The 23634-nt window shown below is 44.7% G+C and overlaps 1 protein-coding gene across 1 annotated transcript in view; it reads right to left on the minus strand.

The window, feature by feature from the left end:
• Window positions 1-23634, minus strand: part of SNX19 (sorting nexin 19) — a 115005-nt gene that overhangs the window by 84120 nt on the left and 7251 nt on the right. Inside the window, 2 exon segments of the mRNA XM_075603365.1 lie at window positions 8779-8917; window positions 11409-12967. Coding sequence (XP_075459480.1) covers window positions 8779-8917; window positions 11409-12967 — 1698 coding nt within the window.

A 23634-nucleotide genomic window follows, 5' to 3' on the forward strand; every position in this document is an offset into this window, starting at 1 on the left:
GCCAGGGAAATGCTTAGGTCCTACTGACCACAAGTGTTTCCTGTCCATATTATGGCTAAAAGGTGCCAAAAATAAATCCTAGCCTAAACCAGGGGTGCGGCCGCTTGGGTGGCACGTCGCCATGCTGACTTGCCCACGGTCACAAGGAGCCGACCCCGGGATTTGAACCAAGATCTCCTACTTCAAATGCAGTGTAATTGTTTTCGAGTCAGTGTCTTTACTCACTGAACCACTTCTTCATCCGATGGATACAAATACATGCTGCGTTACTTCTGTAGAAGTAACTACATGAGAGTTTATCACAGTTGTGGTCTGTGCTCCTTACTGTCGGATTATGGCCCATATTTATCCTATTGAAATAAATCTGTGTTATTGCATAACACCGCTTAGAAAATATGGGGTGTCAAATATTGCCGCTGGGTCACGTGACCCGCAGCATCATTTGACGCTTCAGAATCGGTAAGGGGGGCGCAAGTAGTGGGGGACAGCAGGCAGGGGGGCGCAAGGCAAAACGTTTGCATATCCATGGCCTAGACTACTAAAATGACAGTGTCACCAACAAGGACCACTAGGGCGTACCACCCAAGAGCTGAGCTTTTATATCTGGGGTACCTCCCAGCCACTCCCTGTAACCACAGGCTCTCATTCGGAGTCACAAGCTTTCTACTATGCCTTGGAAGTTTTGGGGGGCAATGGGACCTCCGCGTCTCCCCTACCCCCCTTCACACTGCTGATGGATGTATGGTCCTACATGCTCTTCACATTTCTCACTATCCCCTTCATCCATTTATTGCCCTGCCTGTTTATTTACTGTTCCCTTCTGCCATTCCCTCTCTACCTCATCTGCCTTAAATTATCATGGATTTTACATCAGTGTTAAACTGCTGGAATCTTTTGTAAATCAATATTGTCGACCCAAGGACGAGAGAGAACTCTTGAAAGCTTGCCTGATAATATCTATTTAGTCCAAATAATAAAAGGTATTACCTAATACTGAAGTACTCATTTATTTTGCACCATCGCAGCTGGACTAACACGGCTACTTCTATTTAAGTAGAGATGAGAAGGGCAGAGCACCGTCAGGAACAGGAGTCAGGAGAGGATCCAAACAACAAAAAAACTTTAATGGAGTTTAGCACAGCATAGGGAAAAACCTTACGATACAAATTAAAATAAAAGAGTATGCTAAAGTAAACAGATAAAGAGCAGTTAAAGCAAGGGTGGCCAACTCCATTACTCAAGGGCCACCAACAGGTCAGGTTTTCAGGATGTCCCTGCTTCAGCACAGGTGGCCCAATCAGTGCCTCAGTCAATGACTGAGCCACCTGTGCTGAAGCAGGGACATCCTGAAAACCTGACCTGTTGGTGGCCCTTGAGGACTGGAGTTGACCACCTCTGAGTTAGAGAAAACAGAAAACAAGACATATTCGGGAAGCCAGGAAGTAGCAATAACAACATAAAGAAAGGGTCTTCTATAGTGTGGTTCCGGGTCCCTTTATTTTTAAACTGGGTACCGGGTACTCGGGCAAAATGAAACATTTTACCCGGCCAGGTACCTGGTTACCCAGACGGCACTTACCTGCAGGGACGGAAGACCGGTGAGGAGGACCGCGGCGACATCTTGGATCAGCAGCAGAAGTCCTGGTGGCAGAAGCTGAAGGTCTTGTTCATCCGGCGGGAGCAGCAGGAACAGAGCACACAGCAAATGCCTGTGTGAGCCGGGGGCGCACGGCTCCTCCCCGGCTGTCCAATAGGAACGCTCCTGCTCCAGTCACATGCGTCCCCGGCTCACACAGGCATCTGCTGCTGGTCCCAGATGTCGCCGCGGTCTTCCTCACTGGTCCTCCGTCGCCGGCTGCAGGTGAATAAGAGTTTCACTATTTTCAGCTGCCCTGAAATTGACCGGTGCCGGTCCCAGCCCCCTGCTGCCGAGTCTGGGTAATTTCCGGGTAGCTGAAAAAGCGCAGGTAAGCCGGGTACCGGGTATTTTTCGGGTACCTGGCACATCACTAGTCTTCTAGAACAGTGGTGCTCAACTCCAGTCCTCATGACCCCCTAACAGGTCAGGTTTTAAGAACATCCCAATTTCAGCACAGGTGGCTCAATGTTACGCCGGTGCTGCCCGCAGACCAGACCCGTCCCTTATACTGAGGTGGGGACGTATACTGTATATACACGCACCCGCAGCAGAAGGAGCATGTCCGGAGTGTGGTGTTTTGGCGTTGCCAGACCAGGTGAAAATAGCTGTAGCAATACTTGCCGGTACCGGTACAAGAAGAGACGTCGTGTAGCCGTTAGCCAAGTTCAGGGAGAGGAGATATCCGGAAGGTCGGTGTCCAAGCTGAGGTCGAGGGGCGTGAAAAGCAGCGAGGTCAAGTGAGAGCCGAGGTCCAGAGCCAGAGAGTGAAGTCCGCCAAGCTGGGTCGTAACCTGAATAACGAAGAGAAGAGAGAGAGCCAGCATAGACATCCGCTAGAAAAAACTATGTCGAGCAATGAGTGAGTGGCAAGACAGGCAATATATAGTGTGGCTGACCAATCGGGAGCGGGGGCAGGCCTGGAGGAGTGCGTGGATCTGTCCTGGATAGGTCCCCTTGATTGGCAGGCAGGTGAGCAAGTTTGGTCTGGGGAAATAGTCTGTACGTTAGTTGGGGGCGTGGTTTCACTGCTAGTGCAGTGAATAAATTATCTCCACGCGCGCGCCCCGGGACTAACAGTAGCCGCGTGAGAGAAGAGACTGCGGAGCAGAGGCGGGCCGCCGGAGACACCATAGGGCAACGGGAGGTGGCTGGCGCCGGCGAGGGGGACGTCTTATGGCAGTGGGAGCAGCAGGAGGTAAGGGAGATACGCGCTGCGGCTGCCGAGACCCCCTAGTCCTCACATTACCCCCCCTTCAGGGTCGGCCTCAGGACGTTCCTCCCATGGTTTGGATGGAAACTTCTTTCGGAAGCGTTTAAGAAGCCCTGGTGCATGAATGTCTTTAAGAGGTACCCATGACCTCTCTCCGGGTCCAAAGCCCTTCCAATGGACCAAGAATTGAGCTTTACCTCTCGAGAGGCGGGAATCCAGTATAGCTTGGACCTCGTACTCTTCGTTGCCCTGTATAATCACAGGGTTTGGTTTAAGAGTGTGGTCCGGAAAGAGAGGACTGGAGATGAACGACTTGAGAAGTGATGTGTGAAAAACATTAGGAATTTTCATGCTTTGAGGTAAATGATGACGGAAGGCCACCGGGTTTACCTGCTCCATGATAGGAAATGGGCCCAGAAACCTAGGTGCCAATTTAGGGGAAGGGGTTTTGAGGTGGGAAGACAACCAAACCCTATCCCCTGGCTTGTAATTGGGTGCAGGTTGGCGACTATGGTCAGTCTGGACGTTCGAAGTCAGGAGGCCTTTTCAAATGCAGATTGAATTCTAGTCCAAGAGTCCTGTAGGAGGGAGATGCGTTCATCCACGGCAGGAACTCCAGAGGAGATATTGGAAATAGGCAGGCGAGCCGGGTGGAATCTGTAATTAATAAAGAAAGGTGTTTGCCGAGTGGATTAATTCCTGGAGGAATTAAAGGCATACTCAGCCCAGGGGAGTAATTCCGACCAGTCGTCCTGGGAGTCAGAGACTAAACACCTCAAGTACTTCTCGAGAGATTGATTAACCCTCTCAGTCTGCCCATTGGTTTGAGGGTGATATCCTGACGAAAAGGAAGAAGAAATGCCCAGGGAATGCCATGGATCCGGAAAATCTCTTTGGAGAAAATATCGGCAAGGGCGGGTGAGGAGGGTAATCCCTTGAGAGGAACGAAATGTGCCATATTGGAAAACCGATCCACCACTAATAGAATGGTGTTCATGCCCTTCGACCTAGGCAATTCGATAATAAAGTCCATGGATATGTGGGACCAGGGGCGCTCCGGAATGGGTAAAGGCAAAAGAAGACCATGGGGTCTCTGACGAGGAATCTTCTTGCGTGCACATACCGGACAAGCCCGTGTAAATTCAAGGATGGACTTGGCCATATTGGGCCACCAAAAGGTGCGACGGATGAGATCCAAAGTTTTTTTGTACCCCGCATGTCCTGCCGAACGGGAAGCGTGCCCCCAATACAGAATATTGCCTAGAGAGGGCATCCGGCTTGATGTTCTTGGTGCCGGGAATGTAGGACAAAATAAAATGAAACATGGAGAAAAATAACGACCAGCGGGCTTGGCGGGGACCTAAGCGTGGGGCACTCTCGACGTATAACAGATTTTTATGGTCCGTGAGAATCGTGAACGGCTCTTTTGACCCCTCCAGTAGATGCCTCCATTCCTGAAGAGCCAACTCGATGGCCAAAAGTTCCCTATTGCCCACGTCATAGTTTCTCTGAGCTGGAGAAAACTTCTTAGAGAAAAACAACAAGGGTGAGGAGAAAATCTCTGGGATAGGACTGTACCGGCCCCGCAGTCCGAAGCGTCTACCTCTAGGGTGAATGGAAAATTGGTATTTGGGTGTCGGAGGATGGGAGCTGAGACAAATGCTTGTTTCAATGTCTTGAAAGCCCTGACTGCCTCAGGTGACCAAGACAAAGGATCAGCCCCTTTTTGGGTTAGCGCCGTGATCGGGGCGATGATGGTGGAAAAGTTGCGAATAAATTTCCGATAATAATTGGAAAATCCTAGAAACCGCTGAATAGACATGAGGGAATCGGGTTGCGGCCAATCCACTATGGCTTTCAGTTTCTCAGAATCCATGGCCAATCCCCTGTTGGAAATAATATACCCAAGAAAGGAGGTGGTAGACTGGTGAAAGAGGCACAACTCCATCTTGGCAAACAAGCGGTTCTCTCGGAGGCGGGAGAGTACAAGCTTCGTATGGATAACATGGTCCTGAAGATTCTTAGAAAAAATAAGAATGTCGTCCAGGTAAACAATTAAAAAACGGTTAAGGACATCCCGAAAAATGTCCTTGATAAAATCCTGAAAGACCGCTGGAGCGTTGCATAAACCGAAGGGCATCACGAGATATTCGTAGCGGCCGCTACGGGTGTTGAAGGCGGTCTTCCACTCGTCGCCCTTCCGGATGCGAATGAGATTATAAGCACCGCGAAGATCGAGCTTTGAAAACAGGTTAGCACCTTGAAGTCTGTCGAAGAGTTCAGAGATGAGTGGCAGTGGGTATCGATTCTTCATCGAAATGCGGTTTAGTCCCCGGTAGTCTATACACGGTCTGAGAGTACCGTCTTTCTTTTTAACGAAAAAGAATCCAGCCCCCGCGGGGGAATTGGAGTGCCGTATGAAGCTTCGCTTCAAGTTCTCACGAATATATTCACCCATGGCTTCCGTCTCAGGCAGAGAGAGGGGGTAGGATTTAGACTTGGGCAATGTGTATCCAGGTACCAAGTCTATCGGACAATCGTATGATCGGTGTGGAGGTAGTAGCTCGGATTGAGTTTTGCTGAACACATCCAGAAAATCTGCATACGGGGCAGGTATACCTCCCTTAGGGTTGGATGTATTAGCCAGCAGTTGAGGCGGAAGTAGAGCTGGTGGGGAAGATTCCTCTGACCACATACTCCAGACGATGGGATCTTGGGATGTCCAATTGATGTGCGGGTTGTGTTTCTGCAACCAAGGTAAGCCAAGGGTGACCGGTGTTCCAGGAGCATGGATTACATCAAAGGCCAGGGTTTCCTTGTGGGAATGAGAAGAAAGGGTGAGGGGGCAAGTCTCCAAGGAGATATATGCCAGGGTGAGTGGAAGGTCATCAATCCCGACCAAGGCAACAGGAGACTTCTTCCTAACAAGTGGAATCTGGTTCTGTTCAGAGAAGGTCTGGTCCATGAAATTTCCTCCTGCGCCTGAATCGATAAATGCCGCTATGGATGTGCGGTAGGTAGGGCCAGAGAGGGAGACGGGAATGGTCAATTTCTTGGGAAGTTCCTTCCTGGAAAGGGGACAAGGAGATTTAGCACCCAGGGAGGGCCCCTTCGTACTCACTGGGCTTGGTCGTTTTCCTGTCGCATCGATGCCCGGGAACGCTGGACTCCAAGTTGCATCGGCTCCGGAGCCTCCAGAGCGGGAAGCGGGGAGACAGCAGGTCCCGTGGTAGAAGAGAACCTGGAAAAAAGGGCACGAAAATGCATGAACCGGGGGGTGTTGGCGTTCAGCGCGGCGTACCTGAAGACGTTGATCCACTCGAGTGGCCTGGGAGATGAGTTCTTCCAGAAGTCCTGGCCTGGGTTGTGAGGCGAGTTCGTCCTTCACAGAATTCGTTAATTAACACCAGAAGACCGAGACAAAGGCCGCTCGTGTGTCTCGGCCGCTATTGTCCTGAACTCCAAGGCATACTTGGCCACGGACCGACGTCCCTGTTAAAGCTGAAGCAAAGAGTCAGAAGCAGTTTCTTGGCGTGCGGGGATGTCAAATACCTGTCGAAAGTCTTGTCTAAAGGCAGCATAATCTCGGGTGATTTCGGGACGTAGTTCCCAGATCGGTGCCTGAAAAGAACATTCCTATACCTGTTGAGTGAAGAGAGCCATCTGATCAGTTAAGGCCTGGATTTGTTGATACATGGCCGTCATCATAGAGGCCAGATCAGTCTGGTGTGCATCTTGTGGGCTCGACATAATGTTACGCCGGTGCTGCCCGCAGATCAGACTTGTCCCTTATACTGAGGTGGGAACGTATAAGTGCACGCACCCACAGCAGAAGGAGCGTGTCCGGAGTGTGGTGTTTTGGCGTTGCCAGGCCAGGTGAAAATAGCTGTAGCAATACTTGCCGGTACCGGTACAAGAAGAGACGTCGTGTAGCCGTTAGCCAAGGTCAGGGAGAGGAGAGATCCGGAAGGTCGATGTCCAAGCTGAGGTCGAGGGGCGTGAGAAGCAGCGAGGTCAAGTGAGAGCCGAGGTCCAAAGCCAGAGAGTGAAGTCCACCAAGCTGGGTCGTAACCTGAATAACGAAGAGAAGAGAGAGAGAGCCAGCATAGACATCCACTAGAAGAAACTATGTCGAGCAATGAGTGAGTGGCAAGACAGGCAATATATAGTGTGGCTGACCAATCGGGAGCGGGGGCAGGCCTGGAGGAGTGCGTGGATCTGTCCTGGATAGGTCCCCTTGATTGGCAGGCAGGTGAGCAAGTTTGGTCTGGGGAAATAGTCTGTACGTTAGTTGGGGGCGTGGTTTCACTGCTAGTGCAGTGAATAAATTATCTTCACCCGGCGCACGCTGTCCACGCGCGTGCCCATGACTAATGGTAGCCGCGTGAGAGGGAAGAGACTGCGGAGCAGAGGCGGGACGCCGGAGACGGCGGGGACACCCCAGGGCAACGGGAGGTGGCTGGCGCCGGCGAGGGGGACGTTTTACGGCAGCGGGAGCAGCAGGAGGTAAGGGAAATATGCGCTGCGGCTGCCGAGACCCCCTAGTGCTCACACTCAATCAGTGGCTCAGTCCAAGACTAAGTGTCTGATTGATCCACCTGTGCTGAAGCAGGAACTGCTTAAGCTATCAACCTGACCTGTTGGGGTGGTCTTGAGGACTGGAGTTGAGCACCCTTTATTCTAGGAGATGAAAAGATCACCTGAGACCACACGAGAGACAGAGGAATTGAGCAGAGTTGTGTTATTTTATGTTAAATAAACCACATAATCCGGGACATGCGTGAAAACGAGAGGTAACTCTCAATGCACTACTTCCTGGTAAAACATGTGATAAATAAATAAATAAATAAAATAAATAGTTGTCCAATAGGGATTGCAGTGGAGTTTACACACTTACTTAATAGTGTTTACAGCAGTTATTATCGAGTCAGAGTATAGTAAGGGAACAGGTTATTGGGCTTTAAATATTATACCAAATTTACAATCTGTGATTGATAGGGCGTATTGTTTAATTATTGTTTATTAACATATATAATTAGTATAAGTAGTAACGTACATATTGTGTTAATAAATATAATCTAGTTTCCTTTTGATGGTGTGTTGGGACATGCTCTGCCTGGAGTATTATTATATCGCCTCACAGAACCATAGCATGACATCATTCCTTCAGCTGTTGGAATTAGCTCGAGGTTTTGAGCTCTATCAAACAGCAGCAGGAATTTGACAGTGAACTCTCAATTCTGTACATTCTGTGCTGATGGGCATTTGGCAATTAAAAGTGTATGTAACTCGGGGAGACACCAAAAGAAAGAAACAGAACAATAATGGTCCAATCACTCAGACTGCACTTCCTTCCCCAGTTGTCTAACTTGCAGTATAATCCTGTCATGGGTTGAAGGACAATCATTTAAGAAAATAGATCTCAAGGTCTGCTGCATTCTGCTATTCTAGATTTATCTGGGGCAAGTAGGGTGAACATAAATTCTAAACACCATTATTTATCCCGCACATAATATTCATACAGCCAGTTTGTTGCAGTGACTGTAATACTAAGGACCTACATGAATATTGTCCGAAGCAGCAAACCATGATGCAATTTAAGTCAATGGCAGTTTTCTGAGAATATTTAATCAGGCCCCAAGTTTTAGTAGCGTTTTTGGTCCAGTAGATTGATAGCAGGCTGACATAACCTAACGTACCAACACAAGAGTTCTTTGTAGAGGTACTTAGGTGTATAATGTTTTTGGAAATGTACAGGTCTCTTACATACACACATCTGTGCTGCATGTATACATGAGAACTGTGAGGTTTCGCAGGCGCTGTATACACTATTATATCTGTGAAGAACACTATTGGTCCATTAAAAAGTAATAAAATCAACAACGAATTTGTAGTGACTCTAAAAAGTTCCCATGGACCCGCATCTCACGCTTCACAAACTTGCGCAGCTCTGCTCGCTCCTCCAGACGCGTTTGTAGGTTCAAGAACTCGCGGTACCTCCGGTTCACGGTGTGGTATGCCATTGGTTGCAGGCTGCCCAGAGACTGGCTGTCCAAAGCTGTATCATACTGACAGAGGGGAGAGGAAGACAAGTAACTAAAAAGGACCTAACCTGCAAGCAATCTGGTTTTTTTTTGTTTAACAGTCCTGAATTTTGTTACCATTTTAAGTCATCAATTACAAACATCCTTGGTTTGGAAATTGAGTTTAGAAATGGTTTCAGTGTAGCCATGTGTAGGTCCCTTCAAAGCTAAAGGGTCAAGATACATTAATGCTTACAAAGTACAAATAAAAGCCAGACACACACTCAGTGCAAAGTGCCTACTGTTATTAACTCATAATACTAAAATATCTTCTATTTGATCATGTTTACGTTTTGTGAAGAGATATTACACACTCTAGTACGAGGGGTAACAACAGGATAGTGAATAATCCTGGTTAGAGATCACAGTCCTACGGCCAGATGAATGGCACCAGATGGTACACAGATCGTGGGGGGATTTGATCTTAAGGGGTGCCGATAGTGAGCCAATGCTCAATGTGCTCACCCAACCTCCGCTGGTTGCTAAGAACGGCCAGATGGTTCCCCCAAAACACCTCCTCCGGTCTGGATGTTGGTGACTGTCTGTGCACAGACAACAGGCTATATAATCCAGACCGGAGGAGGAGTTTTGGGGGAACCATCTGGCCGTTCTTAGCAACCAGCGGAGGTTGGGTGAGCACATTGAGCATTGGCTCACTATCGGCACCCCTTAACATCAAATCCCCCCACAATCTGTGTACCATCTGGTGCCATTCATCTGGTCGTAGGACTGTGATCTCTAACCAGGATTACTCACTATCCTGTTGTTACCCCTCTGACTCATCCAGCAGCAGCTTGCTACAATTGCCTTTCACCAGTACAATATATCTCATTGACTTTTATATTTCCGTACATTTTTATGATTATCATTATCATTGGTTAATGTTTTTTATTCAATTGTTTTATCATCATAAAGGTGTTCCTACCATTACCCGTCTGACTGCGCTTCCCTTGCGTTTTCTTTTTTTCATTGCACTCACCAAGCACTGGGGTCCCTTGTCTAGGAAGCTGCAAATTATTTGGGTTTTGGTTTTTAACACGCTTTATCTGATTTTACATCACCATTTCGATGTTGCCAGACCCCACATGCTCCGGATTGGTTCATGTCACATTTTATTTATTATAATTTTATTGTACTTTATCTTTTGTAAACTTTATCATTTATCTCTACATTAGGTAATCTAGTATTTTAAGTGTTATTCTTTTGGCGCACCCGTTTTTTCTTTGCTTTAATATTCACTTAGACTTGGTTTCTCGGTCACTTTGCCTTTGTCTCAAATGCAGACACTGTTTGAATTTAAATGAGATGTGTGGGTGGCTTGCTATTGTTTCCTTTGATGAATGATAGATACCCTGTAGAGTTTCCAGTGAATCCATTCCAATTGCCGGGACTATTATTATCGGACCTTTGAAGTATTGTTGTACAACAATATTTGGTTAACTTTACATGTTTATATTATGGCGTCTAGCGTGTAGAATCCTACTGGAGCGTATGTCAGGATTTCTTGTTCCCTTGGGGGGGGGAATTAATATGCTGCAACATTTGAAGATCTTGAAATTACACTTCCACACAGCCTGGGCCCCCCACACATTCGTAACAGGTTCCCTGCTAGATAGGCTGGCAATCTGCAAAGCGATGACGAACTATCTGATAATGAACGGGTTAACTATCCTCCTATACTCCAACACACAAATCCTTGAGACAGATGTGGCAGACTTCATTGCTCCCGCTGATAACACAACATATCCAGCGTCAATGCAGAATATCAGCGTTTCCATAGGATTCAAAGGCAGTGATAACACAGACCAATGAATAACGCATACGCAGGAGCAATAGCTTTTGCTACATTTGCACATCTATCATGTTATGTTTACCTACAGTAACAAAACTGCTTACTTTTCCACAATATGTGTCTCTATTAAATGTAATATGTTGAGGTTCTCCAATAAGTTTCTTTAAATCTTTATTCTCTAAGCAGAACAAACACTTTAAGTTGGATGTTTATTATTATTATTATTATATTCAATGCGGCTTTAAGTCACATTTTTCAGTAGGATACCAGGATGCTTTTACATAAAGGTGGACTCATTAAGATTGGAAGGAAGGAATTTCCTGAGAGGAGCATGTTTTAGGGGCTTGAAAAAAGGTGCGAGACAAACCAAGCAGGTGCGCTAGCAACAGTTTGGGAGTTCCCCATGTCAGAATGGGATTTTGCTAGAGAAACACTACAAGATGGTAGGGGATTAAAGATGTACTCTCCATGTCTGGAATTAACAATAAATTGACTGCACTTAAATAAATAAATCCACAACTCTTAACTTAAACATTACAAAATGATACGGTCTCTAGTAGATGGAAAGTTTAGGCGTTCAGTAAATGTGCATGTGTAGTAGGCTGTGCTTCTGTACTGTATGGGATGCAAGAGTGAACCTACAAGTTTAAACATCAGTGTTTGTGCACAATGTGGTGTTCTCACCTTGATAGTATAAAGTGTATATGGATGAGATCCTGTCCCGCTGTGCTCTCGGGCTGTGATGGTTCCAGTGATGCGGAGGTTTTGGATTAGCACTGGCCCATCTGGGCTACTAAGGGGCACAAAGCTGAATGGATGTAGAGGAGCAGTTGGGGAGCATGTGATCAGAGGGGTGGCATCTAGTGAGATCAAACCTTCTTTGTCTGTAGTTGGTGTGGTAGTAAATTCTGGAGCCAGTTCTGTGGGCTCAATCAGAATCTCTGGGCGGCTGGAGGTTCCACCTTGAAGCAGCAAACAACCTCCTTCCAATATACATCCTCCACTTTCCTCATGTGGCGGCACTATGGGGCTCTCAGCGGGGGTCAGAGAGTCAGTGCAGCAGTCAGAAAGCAGGTCGTCAAAAGTATTCAGCAGTGGAGGATCCATATCTCGTCCAAAATCAGACATAGGGGATTCCAGCTCAGATTCCTCACAGAGGAAGAAAGGACTAGTGGGAGCTGGGGGGTGCAAGTATTGCACGGAAAAAACATCTATCTTGCTCTTGCATGACCCCAACTCATCTATATCCTCCAATGTGTCTCTGGACCCCCCTTCACTTCCCTGCTCCCCATCTATGCTATCCAAAATATCATAGCTGGATGTATCAGATGGTAGTGGCGAGGGCAGAACAAGTTGTGGAGTTTGTTCCTGATTCATTCCTAAAGGAAGAGACTTTGGCACCACTGGCAGAACTGGGGTCTCATTTTTCTCCTCCACTTTCAGTAGTGCTTTGGAGAAGATGTTAGTCAGAACCATGTTGATCCAGTCTGGTTCTGACAACCTTCCCACTAGTGGCCTCACAACATTACAAGCAATGAGCTCCACAACTAAGTGTCTTCCAGTCCGGCTCTCCAGATGTGGTCTAGGGACCAGCTCTTTGAGCAAATGTTCCACCAGGCTTCTGGCATGGTTTATTTCTACCGTTGAGCTGGATAAAGCCTGGTGAGCAGGGCTGAGCTCCTGGTATGCATCCCACAATCGGGATTCCCTCTCAGTAAGATTTTGGATTCCTTCAACACGTGCTTTAGCCCACTTATAGCACTGGAGGTGGCATCCACCCAGAATCAGCAACTTCCTTGTCAGCTCCTCCCGGTTTGTGCAGCTCATCCTTTTCTTAAGCTCCCTGGCCAGATCCCACATAACCCCTCTAACCTCATCCTCAAACACAGTCTCATGACTGAGCCTGCAGTACCATGACAAGACAAAATCCTTGATGATCTTCTGTATGGTCAGTTCAATCTCTTTGTCCAATTGCCCCTCAGCATCCGGAGACTGGTTGCTTTGCTCTAAAGTAACAAACCTCTCGAGGTGGATCGTGGTACCACTACCAAGTATGACCTGTGGTCCAAGCCAGGCTCCCATAGCAGCCATTAAAGCAGAGAAGAGGAGAAGAAGCCACACATTAACTAGGAGGTGAACCAGCACTAGCCATGCCAAGACAACCCCCAATATCAGCAGCTTCCAGCTCCTGTTTGGGTCTTTTGGGTACATCCCTTCACGTTTTATGCCATCCATGCTTTTGCCTGCGAGGAGAAAAATGTACAAAAAATACAGGAATATTAAAAACATGAGTATGAAAATAGAAAAACAGTGAGTAAAATAGATAGGAAATAAAAAAAAGCCAAAAACTCTGTTTTCCGAAAATAAATTTTCTGTATTGAGTTTATATGACCAGAAGTTGTTGTTTACTTAAAATGTTAAAGTAATACTGGTTTAATAACTGGTTTTAATACAAGTATTAAATGAGACATATTGCAGTCTTTTTTACCAACAGGACAAAGGTCAGCATTACAACTAGCACCCATATTTAAAGTTACAGTACTTGTTATACTAAACCAACCTCACAACTGATGAGGCCCAAAAGGTTGAATAGTAGTTATCTGTGTGTAGGTTTACTGGCTCTGCACTTCTCTAACCCAGGCTGTGCTGAAATGCTGTGTAATACGGCAGGCATAAGCGTATAGGGGTCCATGTTAAAATTGATAAGAAGTAAAGAGAGTGTCACACTTCTGTGACATTTGCATGTCATTACCCAGAATTCCTGGCTGCAGTAGAAGCACTGCTGAGCGATAATGGGGAAAGACAGGTTTGCAAACTTGTCTGAGACATACAAATGCACCACAAGGGGTATTTTTAAACGAACACGTTCTTCTTGGTAACTAGAGGGTTTCTCAACTATAAGGTTGTAGCCGGCTTACTGCTCAAACTCCCTTCACTTCCTAACATTCAGGAATATTGTATGTGTAGAACACTCCTTTCACTTAATATACGGTCTATGCCACTATTTCTCCACCAACAGTGGGCTGTGGCAGTGGTAAGAAGCACTCACACTGAAAACCAGTGTCTAATGTGCTGATGTCACATTATAATTGATACATCTTATTCTGAAGTCATGCACTACATTCTTTAATACATTGTTTTGTTAGAAAAGCACACTGATCCGTGTATACCCTTGGGTAATAAATCTAAAAGAAAAGTCTAAACCAATGTGGCTAAATAAACAGGTTGGGGAGAAAATGGAAAAGAAGAAGCAGGCGTTTCGATTTTTTAAGTCAGAAGGGACGGAGGCATTGTGTCAGAATTATAAGGAATGTAACAAAAGTTGCATAAGGGCAATCAAATTAGCAAAAATTGAAAATGAAAAAAGGATTGCAATAGAAAATAAGATCAACCGTAAAAAGTTTGTCAAGTACGTTAATAACAAAACAAAAAAATAGAAAAGGAAATATAGGACCCTTTCAATGTGAAATGGGTAGGGAAATTATTGGAGATAAGGAAAAAGCAGAGGTAATAAACAAATTCTTTGCCTCTGTATTTACCAGGGAAGAATCAATTGCAATTGTAGTGCCGCAGGAGGAAGCCACAACCTCCATATTAATGAACAATTGGTTAACTGAGGAAGAAGTTCATAAGCGGCTTGAAAAAAATAAAGTAAATAAGGCACCTAGCCCCGATGGCATACATCCAAGAGTTCTCAAGGAGTTAAGCTCAGTAATAGCAAAACCATTATATTTAATATTCAAGGACTCCATTTCCACAGGCTCAGTACCACAAGATTGGCGTTAAGCAGACATGGTGCCTATATTTAAAAGGGGAGCTACATCACAACTGGGGAATTACAGATCTGTAAGCCTGACTTCAATAGTAGGGAAACTACTTGAAGGTTTAGTACAGGATAATATTCAGGAATACCTAATAAAAACAAAATTATTAGTAATAGTCAGCATGGATTTATGACGGTAAGGGTGTGCCAAACTAACCTCATTAGTTTCTTTGAAGAGGTAAGTAGGAATTTAGACCAGGGTAATGCAAATTATGTGGGCTACTTTGATTTTGAAAAGGCTTTTGATGCGGTTCCACACAAGAATTTAGTGTACAAAATAAAGCACATTGGACTCGGTAAAAATATTTGCACCTGAATTGAAAACTGGTTGAAGAATAGACAACAGAGAGTTGCAATAAATGGAACGTTTTTAGGTTGGGCTAAAGTTGTGCGTACAGTACTGGGACCCCTGCTTTTTAACTTGTTTATTAATTACCTTGATCTTGGCATAGAGAGCTAAGTCTCCATCTTTGCTGATGACACTACATTTTGTAAGGTAGTAGAATCAGAGCAGGATGTAATTTTTCTCCAAAAGGACTTGGAGAGACTGGAAACTTTGGGCAGGTAAATGGCAGATGAGGTTTAATACAGATAAATGTAAGGTTATGCATTTGGGAAACAAGAGTAAACAGGCAATTTACAAATGAAATGGAGATAAATTAGGAGAATCCTTGATGGAGAAGGATTTAGGAGTGTTTGTAGACAGCAGGCTTAGCAATAGTGCCCAAAGTCATGCAGTAGCTGCAAAGGCAAACAAGAGCTTATCTTGCATTCAATGGGCAATGGATGGAAGGCAAGTAAACATAATTATGCCCCTTTATAAAGCATTAGTAAGACCATACCTTGAATATGGAGTACAATTTTGGGCACCACTCCATAGAAAAGGGGATGAAACATTTAATTTATGAGGAGAAGCTAGCTAAATTAGATTGGTTTATATTAGAAAAGAGGCATCTAAGAGGGGATATGATAACTATATACAAATATATTCTTGGACAAAATAAGGAGCTTTCAAAAGAACTGTTCATCCCAAGAGCAGAACAAACGACATAGGGTCATACCTTAAGGTTGGAGGAAAGGAGATTTCACCAGCAACAAAGCAAAGGGTTCTTTACAGTAAGGGCAGTTACAATGTGGAATTTACTACCCATGGAGACTGATGGTAGCTACAATAGATATCTTCAAAAAAAGGTTGGACATCTATTTGGAAAGGGAAGGTATACAGGGATATAGCAAATAAGTAAACATGGGAAGGATGTTGATCTAGGGAGTAATCTGATTGCCAATATTTGGTGTCAGGAAGGAACCTATTTTTCCCCTTATGAGATATCATTTGATGATTTTTCCCTGGAATTCTCTGTTTGCCTTCCCCTGGATCAATATTACTGTAAATACAAATATAGGAAAAAGTATTTGTCGTCTAAATTTAGCATACTGCAGGTTGAACTTGGACGCGTGTCTTTTTTCAACCTCATCTACTATGTAACTGTGTAACTGAACAAACATTAATATGCCTTTTTTATTTCTCTTTTGTAAGCCTCATAGTTGTAATCATGGCATCAAATGCCCCAAATAAAAAAATGTCACAACAAAAGCTATCTTTTTTTTTTCCATTGAAAAATGTGGCGTTTCAGCTGCAGACACATGTTGTGGGTTAGAGACCAGAGAAGGGCAAAACTTTAGCCGACATTCGCATTAGTCGCAAATGTGCCCGTTTTTTCAGCCGTGGACATTCGTGGCTCAGTCTCAAAAACGCACATTCGCTTTTATTTCCCTTTTTCTTGGACATTTGCAATCAAATTCGACTGTTTGCAATTTGTTTTGGAAGGAGCACAATTCGGGGTCTCAGGTCTACGCCAGTGTGTTCTAGGGTTTGGCGTGGGTTACTCAATGTGGCTGCTGCTGTATTAGTGCTGTTGGTGCAAATATGTGATTATATATTAGTATTTACTTAATAAAACTAGTAGCACGTAATGTGACTAGACTGAGTCTGTTTTTGCCCGCTCCCTGGGCTGGGGAACGGCCTGGGCTCTACTGTACTGTCTGTGTCTATTGTCTGCTATAGTATATAGCAGTATATTAATAATAATAACAACAACAGTCAATTCATTTCAGAGGTTTAAACTTAAACACATTTCGTTTTTGCACCCAGTGTGCCAGGCCAGGCACTGCCAGGGTGCCAGCTCCATCAGCATACCCAGGAAGTGGGATCACTGTGCTAAAGCAGCAGCGAGAGTGACATATAGTATAATTGTATTGTATGTCTTTATTTATATAGCGCCATTAATGTACATAGCGTTTCACAGTAGTAATAGTAGTTATAATACTCACTTCCCTTTGCTCTCTCTCTCGCTCTTGTATCTTACACTCCATGTACTTTAGTGCCCATGGTTATTTTAATACAAACCAGTGGCAATCGCCAAAAAGACCCAGGTACATGCCTTAAACTTGCCTTAAACTAGACCCAGCATTTCTGCATTGATTAATGGCCCATCAGATTAACAGCGGGGGTCCCTGGCAGTCCTATTCAAACTAAATGGGACTGCCAGGGATGCCTGCTGTGTTAATTCTATAGGTCATTAGTCAATGCAGAAATGCCTTAAACTTGCCTTAAACTAGCCAGGTTACACCCAGCACATGCCCAGAATGTAACCGGGCTAGTTTAAGGCAAGCTTTAGAATACTCGTTGTCTCGTCTGTACAATGAATCTTAAGATATGAACAATAGAAAAATCAAGGCGGTATATAGAGTAGACCACCGGTGCGCTAACTGTGGGGCGCGCCACCTTGGGCGGACACAAGATAATTTAGGGGGGCGCGGGCTGCGTGCGGGGAAACCTGGGGGCGGGCAGAGATGTGCACGGGCGGCCAGAAGCTCCGGGCTGAGGCTGCTTCTCACCTCTTTGTCTGTGTCAGAGGGGGCGGGGCTTTACTTCCCTGCACACAGACATCCACTCCGACTCCTGTGTTACCCGTCCCAGTTTTCAGCAGCATGGGGAACAGGAGGAGCAGGTTTACAGGTGAAATCTGTGACTTATGATTTTGTTTTGTGTGTGTGTGTGGTGTGATTGAGTGTGTGTTGTGATTGAGTGTATGTGTGTTTGTGATTGTGTGTGTGTTGTGATTGAGTGTTGGTTGTGATTGAGTGTTGGTTGTGATTGAGTGTGTGTTGGGATTGAGAGTATTGAGAATATATGTGTTTTTGCGCACACACTTAACACACACTCACAACACACTGCACACACTCAACACACTGCAAACATTCACAGCACACTGCACACACTCACAACACACTCACAGCCCACAGCACACTGCGCACACTCACAGCACGCTACGCACACTCGCAGCACACTGCGCACTCGCAGCACGCTGCGCACACTCACCGCACGCTGCGCACACTCACAGCACGCTGCGCACACTCACAGCACGCTGCGCACACTCTCACAGCACACTGCACAAACTCACTGCACACAGCTCGCAGCCCCCTACCCCCCTACCTCCGGTGTCAGCTGCTGGGGCATCGTGGGGCTGCCTGCTGGGATCGGGGCTGGGGGGGGGGGTGATTGGTACTGGGCTGGGGGGATCGGTGCGGGGCTGCTGGCTGGGGGAGGGGGGAAATCGGTGCCGGGCTGGGGTGCGGGAGGGGGGGGGGGGAATTGGTGCTGGTAGAAGTGAGGCTGCTGGGGGAAGTGCAAGGGGAATGCTGGGGGAAGTACGGTGGCTGCCGGCGCCGCACTCCACCTCTTCACCCCCTTCCTCCTCCCGATCGGAGCGCGACCCCGGTTATAGCGCGGTTGGATCGGGTGGCCCCCGAGGACCGCGCTATAATAGGGCTGAGATGTATTTGTATTTTCATTGTATACCGTTTAATAAAGGTTTTTTTTTCTTTCATGTGATTGATTACATCAGGCAGGGGGGCCCGAGAAATTTCATGGATGAAAAGGGGGGCTCGGCATAAAAAGTTTGCTCACCCCTGGAGTAGACAGCACTCAATGAGTGAGACGTTTTAAGAATGTGGAAGGTGCAAAGGGAACAGGGGGGGGAGCGGGGCTCAACCCCCCCCCCCCCCCTAAATGATACCAGTACAAAATATATGGTTCCCAGCACACAATTAAGAGAACTAATAATGAGCAAAAGGTATATATTTAATGTGTATACAGATAAGTACACAAACAAATGAAAAGGGATGGAGAATGCAAATGTAAACATTACTATAGGTGCGAATAACACTAGAGGGGAAAGGGGACACTGGTGGCTAAGGAATGTGGGCAACGAGGGGAGGGAAAACAGAAGCAGGGAGGTGGAGGGGGGTGGGGAGGGAATAAGAGGGAAAAAACTCAAAATGTGGAGGAAACAAATGAAAGGCAAGTAGCGGGGGGCAATGTTTTGGGGAATTAACCCCATCCTCTGGCCTGTTCCCTACGGTCTGAGTGACCACAGGTACTTCCTTCTCCTTTGATCCAAACCTCCAGATAACGCTAAACAAGTAAACAGCCAGCTAGCTAAGTAAAGGACTCTACCCCAGAACGAGTGGGGGTGAGGGAGGTGTTCAGAACTATAAATGTCCTGGTTGCACAGTCCTAAGTAAAAGTCAATTGAGAAAGGGGAATGAGTCCAAGTCTACCTAATAACAAAACTAACTGTATATAACACATTAATATAATAATAATAATAATAATAATATGTGCATCAGCAGAATGAGAAACCATATGATATTCATTTTGCTAATGCAATTATCATGTAATTCTTTACTGGGAAAAAATATATTTAATTATTCAATGGCTGTAGTTAGATATTCCCAATGAGTAACCTTCATTGCCAATATGAGTTATGTTATCATCTAGAGCAGGAGACTTGTGGAGAAAGAACCCAAGTGTAGCACTCAAGCTCACCCTCTGGTGATGAATTGTAATGGTTAACACGTAATCTTTATTATAGAGCAACAAATTAAAATAAAGGGTATTAAAAACGACAAACTGAAGGTATGTGCTGGATCCAAAATACTGGTAGCCGTGTTGGCTCAGGATCCTGAAGTACTAGTGCGTGGATAAGAAAATACTCATACCACACTAGATAACAGTCCTTGTAAAGGATCTGTAGGTGGGTGGACACATACAGGAAATTCTCGTGAACAAGATGACATTAACTGTAAATAACGGAAACAGATAACTTAATAAACCAAATGTAACGAATGAGATGGTTGGATTTACAGTAGCCGGTAGCTTCTTGTGGTGTCACATTTATAATATATTTAATACACCACAGTTCAACCAGCACGTAACAAATATGATCAGAACTCAGCTAAATCCTCCCTGTGTGACTGTAAGTAATGGTGTAGGTCAATCTGCACCGTTACTATGGCTGACTTGACCTCAGGTGACCTTTCAGGGTGTCTGCAGCAGTGATCAAAGTAATTATATATATGTACAGAATCGGATAGGCTTAATAGAAGCTGCTGTAGTGAGTGCTTAGGACCGATGGTACCATATAATTCCTTGATTGACCTACACCATTACTTACAGTAATGAAGCTACCGGCTACTGTAAATCCAACCATCTCATTCGTTACATTTGGCTTATTAAGTTATCTGTTTCCGTTATTTACAGTTAATGTCATCTTGTTCACGAGAATTTCCTGTATGTGTCCACCCACCTACAGATCCTTTACAAGGACTGTTATCTAGTGTGGTATGAGTATTTTCTTATCCACGCACTAGTACTTCAGGATCCTGAGCCAACACGGCTACCAGTATTTTGGATCCAGCACATACCTTCAGTTTGTCGTTTTAATACCCTTTATTTTAATTTGTTGCTCTATAATAAAGATTACGTTTTAACCATTACAATTCATCACCAGAGGGTGAGCTTGAGTGCTACACTTGGGTTCTTTCTCCACCAGTCTCCTATTAATCATTACCCATTAGCACCGCTCACCACAATTACCATTGCGGCAGCAGCAGGGGCTCCCCTATTTTTTCACATCTAGAGCAGGCCTGCAAAACTCCAGTCCTCGAGGGCCGCAAAAAGGCCAGATTTTCAGGATATCCCTACTTCAGCACAAATGGATCAATTAGTGGCTCAGTATGACTGAACCACTAATTGAGCCAGCTGTGCTGAAGTAGGGATATCCTGAAAATCTGGCCTTTTTGTGGCCCTCGAGGACTGGAGTTGTGCAGGCCTGCTCTAGAGTGATAGGATTTATTTTGTCCTGAATATTTCGATAGTTAATATAGGGAATTCTTAGACTGTCCAATTCCCAACATTATAGTCAGATATTCCCAATGAATAATCATTATTAAATAGTTATGCATTTGCCAATATGGATTATATTTCATCGCCTGAAATAGTAGGATTTATTTTGTCCATAATTATAGAGAGACAATTTGGAGAATTCTAACCTATCCAATTTCCATTAATTTGGTTGTAACAGAGTACTTAGAATCGGAGATATTTTTGGGATTGCAACAGATAATTTTAAACAGACAGAGTTCTGAATTTGCAAGTATCTTTCATGTCAAGTTACACATCATTGAGAGTGATATACAAATTGCAGCGTTAGCTGTAAGACATAAATAAACAGTATTTAGGTGATATCTTGTGAATTGTATCATATTGAAACACTAGATTATATGATTTATTTCAGGATTTTCCATGCAGAAAGACACATTATCTTATTTCAGAGAAAAGAGACCAGGTTGAAAGCAATATTGTGGCCCAAGGGGGGGTGTCAAAGTAGGATTCACGCTGTGAAATTTTGTTGTTGTTACAAAATATTGTTTCTTTAATGACAAACCTCTCCCTAGTGACACTTGACATGAATTCCTTGGTTTGACTTGGCTGTGCTTTATTACAATGACAGGCCCTGCAATTCATACATTTGTACAGGTAGTCTTCGCTATCCAAAGTTTCACTTTACAACGAATGGCATATCCAACGCTTGACAATGCAACCCTATGGGCTGTTTTTCGACGCCTGAATGCGTTATCCAACGCTCACCGCCACTGATTAACATGGGACTCACTTTACAACGGTTTCACTATCCAACGCTACTTCCAGTACGGATTCCGTTGGATAACCGAGGACTGCCTGTAAAAACCTTTGGAGCCTTTTTCTAACCATGTTTTTGCTTTATTGTCCTTCAGGAAACTTGGTACTAATTGTTGTTTCAGGTTCCTCGCTCTCGAGTATACTACCTTTGGTCTCTCTGTCATAATCTGCCTAAAGGAGATTATCCCCCTGCAATATATGCCAGTGTCGTCCCAGAATCATTTCAATTTGTTTTGATCCATCACTGTATTGAGTAACAAATGGAATAAATGTATCTGATTTTTCAGCAGACTTTATCATTTTTTGTTTTATAAGTTAAAGTCTTGTTTCTTTCTATTGCACAGACTCTCTGCAGGGCTTTGTCTACTATGTTTTTATCATATTTCCGTTCTAGGAATCTGTGTCTGAGAGACATTGCCTGGATGTTAAAATCCTCCTCTTTGGAACAATTTCGCTTCAACCTGCGAAATTCCCCTTAGGGGATATTGTCGAGCCATTGTTTTTTTATGATCACTTGTGGCTAATAAAAAATTGTAAAGAACGTTTTAGTGCATAATGCTCCATCTTCAACTTTAATTTCTAAATCCAGGAATTCTATTCGAGTCCTGCTATATTGTATAAATGTATGTATAAAATGTAAATTAAAATCATTGATATCAATGAGTCTGAAAAATTCCAACAGTGTCTTCAGAGCCCTTCCAGATGATGACCCCATCATCGATATACCTTGCTTCAGTGCACCAGATTTGTGCCAAAGATGTTACCAGACTATATATTATGGTCCTCCCACAACCCATAAATAAATTAGCGTAGCTTGGCATAAATCTGGTCCCATGGCAGTGCCCTTAATTTGTATGTAGTGGTCACCACCGTACCAGAATGTGTTATGTCCTTATGTATTTTTGGTATATAATATAATACGGGTACGATCATTGTAACGTGCGTCAAATGACACTGCGGGGTCACGTGATGTGACATCACGTCCCCCTCGGCGTCATTTGACACCAGGTCACTGGAGAGGGGGGGCGCGAGCGCTAAGACCGACACACAGGGGGGGCACAGCAAAAAAACTTTGCGCACCCCTGGTCTAGGTTAGAGTTTCGTGTAGAATTTAGCAAATTCCTCTACTATCTTAGAGGGGTTGCAAGTCACTTTTTCTCCTTTTATTCTAATAGCAGGGACCAAAGTTTTCGACCTACAGTAATCCCTCTAAGTTTATTTGCCAGTAAACGATTCGCCTTGTCTCCCTTATCATAATACGTCTGTTTAGTCCACTTAAGGGCCTTCTCCACATCCTCTAATTGCAACCTCTTAAATTCCCCTCTTCCCTGGCTAAGGATTTGATCAATTTTCCTCTATGGTTTTTTTTTTATGAGTGTTCTATCTTTACAATTTTTTTCCATTAAATGTTTTATTTTTATTCTTTTTCTGTGTGATGCTATTGAGATGAGCTGTCCTCTGATCGTGGCCTTATGAGCCTGCCATAGTATTGCTGTTGATTCTACAGACACTTTATTAAAATGAAAATAATTTTGACGCGAATCTCCAATTTGTGTACTAATCTCTGGATAGTTCAAATAATCGCCACTGGGGCATGGTCTGACCACGTGATAGGCCCTATATCTGAATGTACCAATACTTCCAAAATATTTGGGGATACAAATATATTGTTGATTCTGGAGTACGAATTGTGTGGGCGCGAATAAAAAGAATAATCCCTCTGCCCTTTATGCGAGCTACGTCAGTCGTCCCACAGACCAAATTCTTTAAGTAGCAGTCTAAATTTCTTAGCCATACTATATGTCATTGCAGAGTGTGATTGCTCTGAGTGTGTGGACTTGTCCATATCTGGATCCGGTACCATATTAATGTCGCCTCCCAGGATCAGCACCTGTTCCCGGGTATCTCCTGTAGATTCCAGTATTTCCCTTAGAAAATCAATCTGTCCCTCGTTGGGCGCGTAAACATTCACTAACATAATGGCTGGCCTGAGAGAAGCCCATGAACCACGAGGGATCTCCCTCCTTGGTCTATCTTAACCT

The sequence above is a fragment of the Ascaphus truei genome, chromosome 6 (assembly GCF_040206685.1).
Source record: "Ascaphus truei isolate aAscTru1 chromosome 6, aAscTru1.hap1, whole genome shotgun sequence".
Taxonomy (NCBI): domain Eukaryota; kingdom Metazoa; phylum Chordata; class Amphibia; order Anura; family Ascaphidae; genus Ascaphus; species Ascaphus truei.